Source organism: Choloepus didactylus, chromosome 6 (genome assembly GCF_015220235.1).
Source record: "Choloepus didactylus isolate mChoDid1 chromosome 6, mChoDid1.pri, whole genome shotgun sequence".
In the NCBI taxonomy this organism is placed as follows: Eukaryota; Metazoa; Chordata; class Mammalia; order Pilosa; family Megalonychidae; genus Choloepus; species Choloepus didactylus.
Genome location: NC_051312.1, coordinates 80,557,420 through 80,571,396, shown reverse-complemented (window position 1 = coordinate 80,571,396; position 13,977 = coordinate 80,557,420). Strand labels below are relative to the sequence as shown.

Sequence of the window (13,977 nt, the reverse complement as noted above, 5' to 3'; positions counted from 1 at the left end):
TCAGCGGTACTTGTGGGCCAGAGCATTAGCCACAGCAGCTGTCAGCTTCTGCCAGGAGGCCTGCATCTGTTGGGTAAATTCCTTGTTAAAGTAGGTTGCCAAGGCAATCAATATCATGTTCCCTAGGAGCTGGGAAGGGAGCCAAAATAAAAAATAATCATACATACTAGCCAGAGGGCCTTGGGCTAGCCAAGCAGTATGTCGATGTAACACACATTTACTTACTGAAAGCATTTGACCTGCTTTCAAGGTCATACTTCCACAAACTGTACATTATGCTTGGCATCAGCTACAATATGACTCAGCCCTGGAACTCCCATTGTGTTCTATACTTCTCTCACTTGCCTCATCAATTCACTATCACAGAATGTTGATATTAATTTCTTCCCTCCTTAAAAGATCTTTTGCCTTTCTTTAAAGTAAGATGATAACACCACAAGGAGCTTCAAAGGTGTAGTATAAATCTCCAGTCAACATATGTATACAATTTGCTTGGATGGACATTTAGGTGACAGAACCATGTGCCATATATCCAAGGGCATTTCATCATTGTTCAGAGAGAGAGGAAAAAACAAAAATCTCCCTTGAAAAGACCACCCCAGCCCTTATTTTACCCTGCTTGGACTTGTTCTAACCTTGAGAAATGTGCAGAAAAGTGTTCACCAACTTTCACAAAAAATTTCAGTTACCAAGGGAGATAGAATTCTCTCTGCCCAAACTTCTCTTCTTCAGGCCAAAAGCACTCAGTTCGGTTTGGGGCAGTGCTCCTTAAAAGAGACATATATATATATATAATAATCAGTGACCTCCACTGGCCGTAGTAATTAATCTACTTGTCTTATCTATGCTCTTTGAACAATTTAATTCCCCAAATCAAGCCCTTCTCAGAGATAACTTCTACATATGAGAGGTAACTGTCTCTCTTTCCTAAAATATCCATGACACAAATATCTAGAGTAAAAAAAAAGAATGCACTAGCACCCCAGAACTCACCCAGAAGTTCTCAGGATAAGCTGCAGCTTATCACAGTGAGCAAAGGCGTTCTTGAGGTCATCCATGTACTTAACAGCATCTACAAAGGAAGTGAGCACCTTCTTGTCATGAGCTTTGACCCTGGGGTTGCCCATAATGGGAGGTACAGAGGGCAGATAGCTAAAGTTGTCAAAGAACCTCTGGGTCCAGGGGTAAACAAACAGCAGCCTATGGAATGTTCCCAGAACAGATCAAAAGACAGAGACTGACAGAAAACCTAGCCTAATCCCCATTTCCCCTTCACTCTTTGGCTTTCTGTTCTCTGCCCTGGCCTCCAGTGTCTACCAGTTCAGGATCTCACCTCCAACCTCCTCCACATTCACCTTGCCCCACAGGCTAGTGACAGCAGCCTTCTCCTCAGCAGTAAAATTCACCATAGTGTGGAGTCTGGGAGCCTGCTGGTGACTGCAGATGAGTCAGAAGCAGGTCTGCTGATGCTGCTCTGTGTGGCCTTTTATTCCTCATCTCTGACACCCAGCCTCTGGTTTCATCCAATGATATAAAGCTGTTACTGGTCAAGCATGGTTTGTCACCTCCAAGGGTGGGTTTGCGAAAGGGACGGTCTGCAAAACGGACAATTGAGTCTCTGACAGTGTTTGAATGGCTCTCTCAGGGGAACTCGGCTGTTCAAGGTCAACTTGAAACACCATTCCTTCCTCCTCTTTCCGTCTATACTACATCCCTTCCCTCAGCATTTTCTATGCAATTTATATCTCAAGCTCCCCGCCGCTACTAGCCCTGTGATGCTCTGAAGGTTGTATACGAGACATGGATTAGAACCAGAAAGGTTCAGAATTCTAAGTCTGTTAGGCATTGGGCCAGCTGCTGTGACAAGACATCGTTCTCTTATTCAGACCAATTTTCTATAGTAAAGTCCAGTGTTTCTTGGCTCTCAACAATTTTAAAAAATGTATTGGACCCAAGTTTTTATAACTCTTTTAAACAGGATGAAACACCCCTATCCAGCATCAGTTTGGAAGCAGAATAGGGAAGAACCGGGCAATTTAGAGCAGTGCTTTTGCATTCTATTAATAGTATGTATACTTGTCTGAGCACAAATTATTTCCTCTGAGTGGACAGGTGTCTGTGGCTCATCCCATGCATCTACCCATTTAGTTCAGAAATGCAGGTATTTGGGTGTTGGGAGAGGAGGGAGCTTCTGTGATCATTGAAGACCACACATGGCAAAGACAGGATTAAGTGCATTGTTTGTATATACTAGATCCACTTTTAAACATCCCCTCCATCAGGAAGAGGCAGTCTTCATTGACAGCATAATATGCACTACTGCCACTGTAAACTAAGGTACTGTGGTCTCATGCACCTCAATAAAAGCAATTACAGTCATGTACAGGGCACACTTCTAGTGGTAGAGGAAATAATTTATTTTATTTTTTCTCTCAGAGGCTATTTCCCCAAATTCAGAATTCCAGGAAACTGGTTTGTCTGTTTCTCCCTAACAGAAAGAGTATATTTTAAGAACTCAATCTCTGTGTATACTTCCAGGGGTACTCAAAAATTCAAAGAATTCAACCTAATATATTAGTGCTGGGTTTCTGCTTTAGAGAATAAACCTGTCAGTCTACTTTGATCTAGTAAGGGGCTCTTTTATCTAGTCTGCTTAAGGAGTGGGGAAGACTTAATTTTACAACAAGGGTAAGAGTTTGAGGCTCACCTGAGAGGATACTCTTTTAAGATCAGAGGTCAATGAAATGAAGAAACAAACAAACAAACAAAGAGACAACTTTGAACAGCCAGAATTCCCACTTGTATTCAGCTGCAGGTCCTGGCCTGAAAGAAGGGCTCAAGGTAATTCCCCTCTCATGACCCAAATGCTATTCTGAGCAGAGTGTGACTTTGCTGCAATCCTGCAGGTTGTGGGACATCTACAACTCTGCAAGTCCTTGAATAGCTTCTTCATCTTTTCAACAAAGCAGCAAATCCATCATTTACTCCTAACTCTGCCCTATCTGAATCACTTTCCAAGACTCATTGAATTTTTTGTGCTATGGCTGTTCCATTCTTCTCATTTTCTACTGTCTCTTTGGTCTACATTCTTATCACATCAATACCAGATCCTCATCACAGTCTCTGAACATTTTCCCTATTATTCTTCATTTATTAATTCAACAAATATTTGTTCTCCCCCTACATGGCATTCACTGTTCTTGACACTGGAAATATTGGAAGAACAGGACAGACAGCCTTTTTGCTCCCATGATGTTCACATTCTAGTGGGCAGAGGACACAGAAACAAACAATTAAACAAATAAACCAATAAGAGATATTCAGATGGCATTAAAAGACAGTCAGGAAATGGAAATGGTGATACGGTAGAAGTGACTACAGAAAAATAATATCAGCATAGATATCTTACAGGAGGTTATATTTGAAGTGGAACCTTAATCAGAAGTTTGGAGAAAGTAGTTTGTGGAAAAAGGAATGATTAGTTCAGAACTCTGAAGCTGGGGATAAAAGAAGAAAGGAAACAACAACAACAACAACAACAACAAAGAAAACCTCAATACTATATTACAGAGAAAGAAATTACGTGACCAAGTGTAGGAGACAGGAAATCTGGAGACATGGGCCCAGGATTTATTATTTGGGTCTTATAGGTGAGAGAAAGAGTGGGTATTTATTCCAAATTCATTAGAAAAAAAGGGAGATTTATAAACTGAAGATTATCATGATCTCTAATTCACTTGACACACAGAGAGTAATCCTCTTATCTTCTCTATTGATCACATCACAGTCTTACCTATAAATATATATTAATTCCCAGTCATGCAGTAACTCCCACATATCTGATCTCACCTACCAGTCTATGAAATTTATTCCCACTGACTTCCCATCTAACATTCCCATGGAGCCTTTTCTCTGTAATCCTACTCTACTATATATTGTTTTCCCTGGCAGCATTCTTAGATATACGGTGCTTTATTGTCTTATCTTTTCTTGTAAAAATCTCCACCCCATGCAAAAAGTGAGTGGGAATGTATAATTATACACATACCCCAATGTAAATACTATGGGGTGTGGTGGTTTGAAACTGTATGTACCCCAGAAAACATGTTCTCAAATTTAATCCATTCCTGTGTGTTTGAACCCATTGTAAGTAGGAACTTTTGATGAGGTTACTTCAATTAAGAAAGTGTGTCCCACCTCATTTCTGATGGGTCTTAATCCTATTACTGACATTCTTTATAAATGGAGTGAATTTCCAAAAGAGAGAGAAAGAGGCTGAATATTGATGGAAGCTGGAAGAGAAGGGAGAAACAAGGGAATGCTGTCATGCACCTTGCCACATGACAGAGGAGCCAAAGATCGCCAGCAGCCAGCCCCAGAATGCCAATCTGTGGGGAGAAAGGATTGCCTTAGTGATGCCTTGATTTGGTCTTTCTTTGGTCTCAAAACAGTAAACCAATAAATTCCCATTGTTTAAGACAACCCATTTCATGGTATTTGCTTGAGCATCTTATGTAAGTAAAATAGCGGGGTTCATTTACTTGAAATTACACACAAAGACAAGTTATGTCAATTATATTTGATTTCTTAGCATGACATCTTTATTACTTTGTTGTTATTTGAAAAATAAATCTTGCTAAAGGCTGTGCACTGGTGGCAGGAGACTCAGTGGTATTTGTGGGCCATGGCACTGGCCACTCTATTCACAATCTTCTACCAGACAGCCTGAACCTGGGGGGTGAAATCCTTGCCAAAATGGTTTGCCAGGACAATCACTAGCACATTTCCCAGAAGCTGTGGAAGTGGAAACAGACAACAGATGTATGTATTTGAGAAAGCAGAGGACCCCAGCCTGGCCTCCAGCTATCTGGCCACCCCACCACCATGCAAACCTAAGCCTATATTAGCTTCACCCAAAGCCTGAGGTCTTGCTTAGCCCTGAAACACAATTAAATCACTGCACTTGATGAACAGTCCTTAGCCATGATTTCACTGTTTCTATCTTCTAACCACCAGCATCCCCACATTTTGTGGGTGAACAAAAATATGAAAAGCAAAATCTCACAGCTTTCTTTCTATACTCACTCCAGTTCACATATACCAGTCGTGTCCCTCCCTCAGAGATTCTTTGTTCCACTCCTGGAGTACAGGATATAAGTTTGAAATGAGGCATTAGCAGCATTTTGTACAAATGTCCAGTCAGTATAGGAATAGACTTGACAATACATGTCTGACCACCTAGGTTCCTTCCTTATACTGAGCCAACATGCACCTGCATGTTATCTTTCCCCATGACCCTACTTTTCCCACTTCAAGAAAAGGATAAAATAAAAGAAAGAAAAGCAAAGCTCCTTCCACAGGACTACAGATTTCTTCATCTCTATACAACCCTCATCTAAAAGCCAACAGAGTTCAGAAAAGTACCTATAGACTTAAAGAAACATCTCTTCAGTCCTGATACTTGGTGTTACTTCACCTCTCTGGAGTTGCTTCACGAGCAGCCCCAAGATCTGCAAATATTTCACAGCCCATCACTGCCTTGGTTGGGCTCAGACTAACTTCAAAACAATGCGAGCAAATCCTGGACTCACCCTGAAGTTCTCAGGATCCACATGCAGCTTGTCACAGTGCAGCTCACTCAGGTGGGCAAAGGTGCTCTTGAGGTCATCTAGGTGTTTCACACCCTCACTAAAGGAAGTCAGCACCTTCTTGCCATGGGCCTTGACTTTGGGGTTGTCTATAATGGCAAAGGCAGAGGACAAATTGCCGAAGTTGGCAAAAAATCTCTGAGTCCAGGGATAGACAACCAGGAGCCTATGGGATGGTCCAGAGCAGATGGCAACTCAGATCTTGTCACAAGACCCAAAACCTAGCCTACATTTTTGCCAGGCTCAGCTTCCTTCCTTCCCTCCCCTGTCCTGGACCCCAAGAGTATACCTACTCAGGGCTTCTCCTCCAGCCTCTTCCACATTCACTTTGTCCCACAGTGCAGTGACAGCAGCCTCCTCCTCTGCAGTAAAATGCACCATGGTGTCTGGTGTTAGAACTTGCTGCTGATCTCAGATGAGTCAGAAGCAGGTTTGTGGTGCTACTGGAAGCTGTGGCTTTTAATCCTCATTTCTGTCCTTTGGCCTTTTGCTCCCCTTGATGCCATAAGGCTATAGGTCAAAGCTAGGTTGTGACAGCCCCCCCCCCAGGGGTGGGGTTCAGGAAAGGAAGGTTTAAGATGGACATTTGCGTCTGTGATAATGCCTGTGGGGGCCATCCAAGAGAACTCTTGTGCTCAATTTTTATGGTCATTTCCCTGTTTCAACTCAGTAACACAATTTTTTTTTCTCACTTATTCTTTCCATTAGCCACTCTCCTTCTCTTCCTACTGTAGAATACTATAGGACTTCTTTGTCAACCTTTCCCATATTCTTACCACTACTTCCAAGCATAACTATAAATTAAAGCTGAAGCATGACTAAGAATCTGGAAAGTTTAGAGTCCATTGAGTTCTTTAAAGCATAGGTACAAGAGCTCTAATAGGATCAGTATAAATCTCATTCAGTGAAAAGTGATTTCCAAAGGAGGATCTTTGAATAAACTTTCTGTAGCTCAGATTAAACCCTGATCTCTTTAGCTAACAATAGTCAGGGAGAAATTATTTCCATACAGCATCAGTTTGAGTATAGGAATAAGATAATGATGGGTAATATGTAGGGTGGAACCCTTACCTCAAATCTATATACCTGTACTTATGTGAAATAAAGCATGTTTCCTTGTATGAGCAAAAGTGTTCACCTTCGTGTTAGTGTATTCACCAGTGTGTATTTTTTCCACACATGTGTGTGCTGACTGGTTGCGATGGGTTTTGGCACAGTGTGGCTTTTCTAAGCTCATTGAAGACAGAATTGGAAAGTCCTTAGAAGGTACTGTGGAATGAGATTTCCTTGGTAAATGCTTGGTCCACTTTAAGCCAGTCTTAGTCCCAGACAAAACATTGGATAGCACCTCCTTTGTTTCTGCTTATATACTTGTAAGACACGTCTGAAGGATCAAGAGCTCTTTTTGGTAGCTAATAGTTCACACACTGTCACAGCTGGGACATCACCACACTTATCTTCACTTCAGTGCAACCTTTTGACAAATCATACTTCTCAAATGGCATGCAAAGTTCATGCTTCATCCCCCTCTAGAAGTTATGGACAATCTCAGAACTTGCTAGATTATGAACAGAAGTTTCAGAAAACTGGCTTATTTTCCCCTGAGACCATCAGATATTGCTGATCACTTAAAAAGGCAGATTAAAAATTTACTTGTTCATCTGATTATACATAGAAGGTCTCTGTCTTCAAATTATTTCACCTCCTAACATTTCAGGTTGCCTGAAATTATAACATTGCAGATAAATCCTTTCAGTCGTCATGATTTCATATGAACTCTATGCCTGTTGGTTAAGGGAGACAGCTAAAACCAGGGGGATAAAATTTATCAAGATTTCAGTATTATATTCTAGTAATAGCTATGATAATTTGTGATCTCTCTCAACTTAAGGGTGAGATGGGGAGAATTTTATTGGTATAGAATTATTATAGTGTTCAGAGTCTGAGAGAAGTCCATATTACAGTCTCTTTAGAAGTAAAAGTCTATGGAATAGGATGTAGATAGATCTTTGACCGCATATGATAATTCCGCTGGATTCAGTGTATGGAACTTTGTCTGACAGGATAACTTATAAGGTGACATCCAAGCTTCTGAAGGTTTTAACAAGTGAGTGAGTTTTAATTGCAATTCCTAGACTCCTCATTTTTGCTAACAACTTCCTATCTTAGAGGAAACCCAGTCAGTGATCCAACAGTCATATGTAACTGTTGTTTTGCTCTTAATCTATTGACACCATCTCTTTCAAATACTTGTTGGTTCCTCCTTGTTCATAGCTGTTCCACCTTTTCATGTTTCCTATGTCACTACTTCTGACATTGCCTGAATTCTCGCCTATAAACCTATTATTCACAATAGCCATTCAACAGTCAGTGTTTTGAAAACATTCATTCAATATATTTTTATTGAGCAACTATGTGCCACATACTTTTCTGAATATTGGGCATTTAAGATAAACAAGTCAGAGAAGGAAACTGCTCTCATAAAGTGTATGCACTAGGGAGTGGGAGTTATAGAAAATGAGTAAGTAAATCAACAAAATCAATTCAGATGTTATTATTTGCTATCGAGAAAATTAGCATTGGGTTTTTTTATGTGACTGGGGCACAAATATGTCAGAAATGGTCTCACTATGGTAGTAATATTTGAACTGGGGCCAAAAAGACAAGAAGAAACCTGTCATGGGAAGATATTGGGAAGGAAAGTTTATGGAAGTCAAATAGAAAATGCCAAGCTCCAAGACAGGAAAAATCAAATCCTGTATTATTGAGACATAAATAATGGGCCCAGTGAGTTTGATACATAAACAGTAAAGGGAAGACAGAAGAGGAATCATGGGCCTAAGCACTTAGAACTTGTCTTCATTGGTGGGAAGTAGAAGTCATTATAGGATTTTAATCCTGGTGCTGACATACTCTCTAATCCACTTGTACTCTTACCTAGATCAATATTAAAAGAATATCTTCTTCATCACAACATTATTTTTTTCTCAAGTAGCTTTTATTGCTTATTGGCAATAAGTAGTTATCCATTCTTATATGAAACATCTTGAGTCATCCAGGCCTATTTGTGTGTGAGTGTGCATGTGTGAGTACGTTACATATGTATTTATTTTCAATGAAAATGTAGTTGAACTGGCAATTTCTAGATATAGATAAAGAGTTAGATCTAGATCTTTATCCCTAAGGGAAAAATAGTGTATCTTCTGCCCACCACTCCATCATCACCACCCTTGACCCCTGCATGGTTCTGGACTTTAGAAAAGCCAGATCAATAATTGTGAGTAAGGAAGAGGAAACAAGATTAAGTAAAAACTCCATTACTCTCATTTGTTGACTGACTGGGTGAAGACATTTGGTGTTATAAGTGGCCCCTGTTTACTCTGTTTAGGGACCTAATGGGAGATTGCATGGACCAGGGAGACAGGTACTACTTATATTCTGCAGCTATAATAAACAGTAGGCTTTCATCCCTATTGCGGAGACATAAAACACAGATTTGAAAGTAATTCACAGGACAAATTCTGATCAATATGTGGGGTCAATGAAATGTCTAATAGTTTTAAGTTTGCCATAATCTAGCATTCTAACCTGGAATGTGTGAAGGTCTCAAGCCCTGATACCAGAGGTTGATTCCTTCACTTTTTGCAGACCTCACTGCTCCCTATGGTTTAGGCTTCCCCTGGGTCATCACTACATGCCTAATTTCTGCAACTTCAAATCCATTTTGCATGATTAAACAGAATTACTTTCCTCAGAAATCCTATTCCTTGAATCATGTAAGATCCTAAGAGTATTTATTGTTTATTATTGCAAACAGCATAGTAATACTTTCCATTTTATATACAAGGCCCTGCATTATCTGGTCTTTCCTAATTCCCCACCTTACGTCTCACTCTCCACTGTACTTCCAGAGAGCCAGCATCATGTTCTTTCTGCTGGTATTAGACTCTGAGCCTTTGTTAGTACTTTACATCCTACATGGAGGCTCCATCTTCTCACCACCCCTAAGAAAATTTTACATTTTTATCTTAACCCTGACTTTATTTTAGTGCATGTTACATTCTGTCAAGGATAATGCACAATGACTTCATGTGTCTTAGCCTTGACTCCAAATGATTCAGTCAAACTGATCAGGAAAGAGCAAGTTGTTATTGTTTCATAGGAACTTTTCCTGGAAAGATTCTAGCCATCTTCCAAATCAATCTCTTATCTCCAACTCAACCTCACAAGCATTCTGACAAGCTAGCTGCTTAAAAATATGTATTAGAGCAAATTGAAATAGTAGCTCTAGGCTAGAACTTGGATCCCTTCAAAGCTTATTTTTTATTATTTTATGTATGTATGTAAGTATGTATGCATGCATGTATTTACCACAAATCTGCTTTCTTCTTTCTCAAATACCACTTACCATCTCCTTCCTTCCTTTGTGTAAGTTTTTGCCACGCTGCCCCACAAATCCCTGTCCACTTCACGGAAGCCTTTTCCACACCTTAGAAAACTTCTTCCCCATCTTAGTATGCCCCTTGGCCCTCTAGAATGCTCCCATTAACTTCTACCTTCCTTTGATGAGAACTCAAACCCTCCTCAAAAGAATACTTGCTCATGCTTATGTCTCTTCCCACCCCTCAGCCAGTGAACACTTCCTCCTTTAAAACAAGAGTAAAAGATGAAGAAAATAAAATGTTAATTACTGATTACTGAATAGAATGCACTTTATTAAACAGAAGCTGTGCTCTCAAAGCCAAAACCCATTCCACATGTGCAGAAGGATGGCTGGGGACACAGGGGCCCTGGTGAGGTGGACAGAAGGCTCAGTGGTACTTGTGAGCCAGAGCATTGGCGACACCACCCACCAGCTTCTGCCAAGCAGCCTGCACTTCAGGAGTGAATTCTTTGCCAAAATGAGAAGCCAAAACAACCACCATCACATTGCCCAGGAGCTGTTAAGGGAAAGGCAGACAACACATAGGCATGTGAACAGAAGTTTCCAAAAAGAATTTTCAGATAAAATGGCTAAATACCAACACTGTCTGCCCACTCCTCACCTCAAACTGCTCCAAGGGTTGTGTCTATCCAATATGCTCAAATTAACTAGATCCTCGGTTCAATTTTATTTTTATGAACCATCAGTCCAATATTCTGCCTATGTATATTCCCACCTCCTTTCCCCATTTCAGCAGTTTTATTTACCTCCTTCACTCATTTACCAATTATCTCACTCCTGTAATCAAAGGAGTTCAGTACTGCAAGGTTTCTCAGAGGGAGTTAAAATCTCCAGCCAATACAGGAACAAGCCTTTTCTTGAACACAATACTGATAGGGAATTTAATATATTTTAGGAAATTCGTTGTATTTTTCTTTCAAAAAATCTGTCTCAAATTTTTCTCCAAATCAATCCTTAGTACTCGGACAAAATAAGGCTTATTCCTTCTTTTATATAGGCCTTCATTTACAAATAGCCAAATTTGATTTCTCCTTGCACAATTCTGCTATTCACCAATACTCTCCAGGATAAACACATCTAACATTGGCTAGAGTTCCTAAAAAGTTTTAAATAAAATCAGGCTGTTAGTAGGCCCATACTGGTTCCACTTCTGAAACTAGTTGTTATTGGTTATGCCAACTAGAGGTCTGTCCTCCTAACACTGAACTTGACCGATCATTTCAGAATAAGTACAAAGCAAAAATGAGCACATGTGCGTTTCCTGGACTTACCCGGAAGTTCTCAGGATCCACGTGCAGCTTATCACAGTGCAGCTCACTCAGATGGGCAAAGGTGCCCTTGAGGTCATCCATGTGCTTAATAGCATCTCCAAAGGAAGTCAGCACCTTCTTGCCGTGGGCCTTGACCTTGGGGTTGCCCATGATTGCAGAGGAAGAAGACAGGTTACCAAAGTTGTCAAAAAATCTCTGGGTCCAGGGGTAGACGACCAGAAGCCTATGAGATGAAATCATAGAAAATGGAAAATCAGACACAGAAATCCTTTGGATATTTCTTGTCAATTTTCCAGGCTTGCATTCACCTTCTTTCCCCTGCGTTGAGACCCAATGCCTACCTGCCCAGAGCCTCGCCTCCGGCCTCCTCCACATTCACCTTGCCCCACAGGCTAGCCACAGTAGCCTTCTCTTCAGCAGAAAAATGCACCATGATGTAGGATCTAATTGCTTGCTGGCAATCACAGATGCGTCAGAAGCAGATCTGTGCTGCTTCTAGAAGATGTGGCTTTTTATTCTTCACTGTGGATCTCTGGCCTCTTGTTCCTCTGGTACTTTACAGTCATTGGTCAGGGCTGAGCTGTGTCCCTCAGGGGTGGAGCTAGGTCAGCAGAGGGTCAGCAGTGAAGGATATACACTGCCTTTGTGATAATGTGCACTGGCTCCTGAGACACCCTTTCCTTGTTGGTTCCTCTTCCACCCTCAACAGAATTTTTGTTCATTCCACTTTATCCCTCTTTTCTCTCCTCATGCTATATTCCCGGCTGACATCCATATCTCTAATTCTACTTCTCTAAGCAAGGCCCAGAGAGAGGAGCTAAAGTCAAGACTGAAAAAGAGATCTGGTCAAAACAGATATAATGATTTGGGTTAAGGATGTTGTCAGTGGCAAGTATGGTGTCAAGAAAAAAAATTACATTTAATGACACAGAATCTCAACCAAGTCTATCTGTCTTTAGATGTGGATCATAAGGAAGTCCTCTGGATTTCAGTCTTCCCAGGGAGACAAGATCCATGCATAGATATATTTGGAAACTAAACAGAGTAACAAGGTATCCACAATGAGACTTGGGCATTAAGCACATATTATAATATCAGGGGTGATTAGCTAGAGAGAACAGAACAAAATTACATCCCGTGTTTCCAGGGAATCTTCTCTGTGTCCATTTCTCTATATTATCAGGGGATTTGGCTACTTTGGGGGGATAGCCTAGGCTCTCTTGTTTTTATGTCCTGCCTATACTCCTTCTTACCAGTGAGACAACTGAGGAAATTGGAGTTTTTTTTAAAACCAATATTTGTGATCAAACTGAAGAACAGGTGAATTGATTTGTTAATCTGCCTAGGAGTTGGGCTGAGTATAATGTTTGTTGTAGGTGTAGGTGCGGAGACTTCAAAATCCTGCAGTTTTTTGTTGTTTGTTTGTTTGTTTGTTTTTCTCCCCTGTGGTACTTGGGCTTTCCAAAGAAATCCTTAGAGTCTCTACTTTGTACGTATCTCACCTGTAATCCACTGTTACTATATTGGAGTCTTATTTGATGTGGTGTTAAGGAGTGAGGGAGGAAAATAATTCTATAATCTTATGATTAAATCTGTGAACTTCACATGTACTTCTTAGCCTTTTAATGTACTCTTAGGTGAGATAGGAAGGCTAAGGGAGCTGGAGTTGATGAAATGCTCTTCTCCTAGGTGGGCTAAGGCTACAGTGGAGTCATTTCTCCTGGAGAGCAGGCCTTTGCTACGGAGAACGCTCTGGGTTTATTTCAAAATGGTTACCTCCCCCCGCCCTCCGCGAGAGCAAAGTGGGGACTCTTCACCATGAGAACATGATGTGCTTCTGGTGGTTAAAGCCCCCACCGGTCCCTACTCTCTCCCACCACGACTGCAGCTCTCAGGAGATTCTCAAGCTTCTGTTAGTCCATTCAGCCGCCAGCAATTCATCAAAATTACCATATAGGTGTTCCTACCTGTTCATTGCTCCAGTGAGTCCTGCTCAAATAAGTACATCTTAGCTGTGTCTGCCTAGTTACTCTTGTTTCTCAAGATTTGGGGCTGGTGTGACCTCAAATCTCTGATGGGTTCAAGAAAAGTTGTTGAATCTGTTTGTCAAGCTTTTTTTTTCTTGTTGTAAGGATGGGAGTGACAACTTGCAAGTTGTTTACATGATTCTACAATGCTAATAGTAGTCTCCATCTGTTTTGATTACTTTTCCCAAATTGGTATTACTCCATGTGTAAGGGCAAAAGCAAATTTAAAAATAAAAATAAAAAATGTTAAAACCTACAGAACTCTATGCACAAAGAGTGAACCCTAATGTAAACCATGGACTTTCATTAATAATAATGCTTTGATTTGATTCCTCGATTGTAACAAATGTACCACTAAGGCAAGATGTTGACAATAGGGGAAACCATGGGTGTGGAAGATTTTGGAAATAAAGAAACTCTGTGCTTTTGGTGCAATTTTTTTTTTCTTTGTAATCTAAAACTTCTGTAAAAATAAAGTTTATGAAATTATATTGTAATTATATACTTTAATTATAAGCTCTAATTTCTTTGCCAATTGCCTATGATATATCACCTTCTTGTTTAATGCTTATTCAATGATAAAATTG

At 40.4% G+C, this 13,977-nt stretch overlaps 2 protein-coding genes and 1 pseudogene across 3 annotated transcripts; all 3 read right to left on the bottom strand.

Annotated features, from left to right (window-relative positions):
• Positions 1-1,409, bottom strand: LOC119537766 (annotated as a pseudogene).
• Positions 1,410-4,713: 3,304 nt separating this feature from the next.
• On the bottom strand, positions 4,714-6,029 carry LOC119537765 (hemoglobin subunit epsilon-like). Its single transcript, XM_037840312.1, has 3 exons — positions 5,938-6,029; positions 5,592-5,814; positions 4,714-4,794 (listed from the first exon to the last, which is right to left on the bottom strand). The coding sequence occupies exons 1-3, from the start codon at positions 6,027-6,029 to the stop codon at positions 4,714-4,716; spliced, it is 396 nt and encodes a 131-aa protein (XP_037696240.1).
• Positions 6,030-10,351: 4,322 nt separating this feature from the next.
• Positions 10,352-13,350, bottom strand: LOC119537764 (hemoglobin subunit epsilon). Of its 2 annotated transcripts, none has more exons than XM_037840311.1 (3): positions 13,331-13,350; positions 11,364-11,586; positions 10,352-10,588 (listed from the first exon to the last, which is right to left on the bottom strand). In XM_037840311.1, exons 1-3 carry the CDS (start codon positions 13,336-13,338, stop codon positions 10,460-10,462), a joined length of 360 nt encoding a protein of 119 aa, XP_037696239.1. In that variant the 5' UTR covers positions 13,339-13,350; the 3' UTR covers positions 10,352-10,459. The 2 variants fall into 2 exon arrangements, with proteins under 2 accessions (XP_037696239.1, XP_037696238.1); XM_037840310.1 differs by lacking the exon at positions 13,331-13,350 and adding an exon at positions 11,705-11,827.
• Between the last annotated feature and the right edge of the window lie 627 nt (positions 13,351-13,977).

What these genes read in the sequence shown, in the direction of transcription:
- LOC119537765 (XM_037840312.1), bottom strand. Translation starts at nt 6,029, where the DNA reads ATGGTGCATTTTACTGCAGAGGAGGAGGCTGCTGTCACTGCACTGTGG. An exon ending in GGAGGAGAAGCCCTGAGTAG is followed by an intron (nt 5,815 to 5,937) that starts GTATACTCTTGG and finishes ACCATCCCATAG; the next exon opens with GCTCCTGGTTGTCTATCCCT. An exon ending in TGGATCCTGAGAACTTCAGG is followed by an intron (nt 4,795 to 5,591) that starts GTGAGTCCAGGA and finishes CCACTTCCACAG; the next exon opens with CTTCTGGGAAATGTGCTAGT.
- LOC119537764 (XM_037840310.1), bottom strand. Translation starts at nt 11,796, where the DNA reads ATGGTGCATTTTTCTGCTGAAGAGAAGGCTACTGTGGCTAGCCTGTGG. An exon ending in GGAGGCGAGGCTCTGGGCAG is followed by an intron (nt 11,587 to 11,704) that starts GTAGGCATTGGG and finishes TTCATCTCATAG; the next exon opens with GCTTCTGGTCGTCTACCCCT. An exon ending in TGGATCCTGAGAACTTCCGG is followed by an intron (nt 10,589 to 11,363) that starts GTAAGTCCAGGA and finishes TTCCCTTAACAG; the next exon opens with CTCCTGGGCAATGTGATGGT.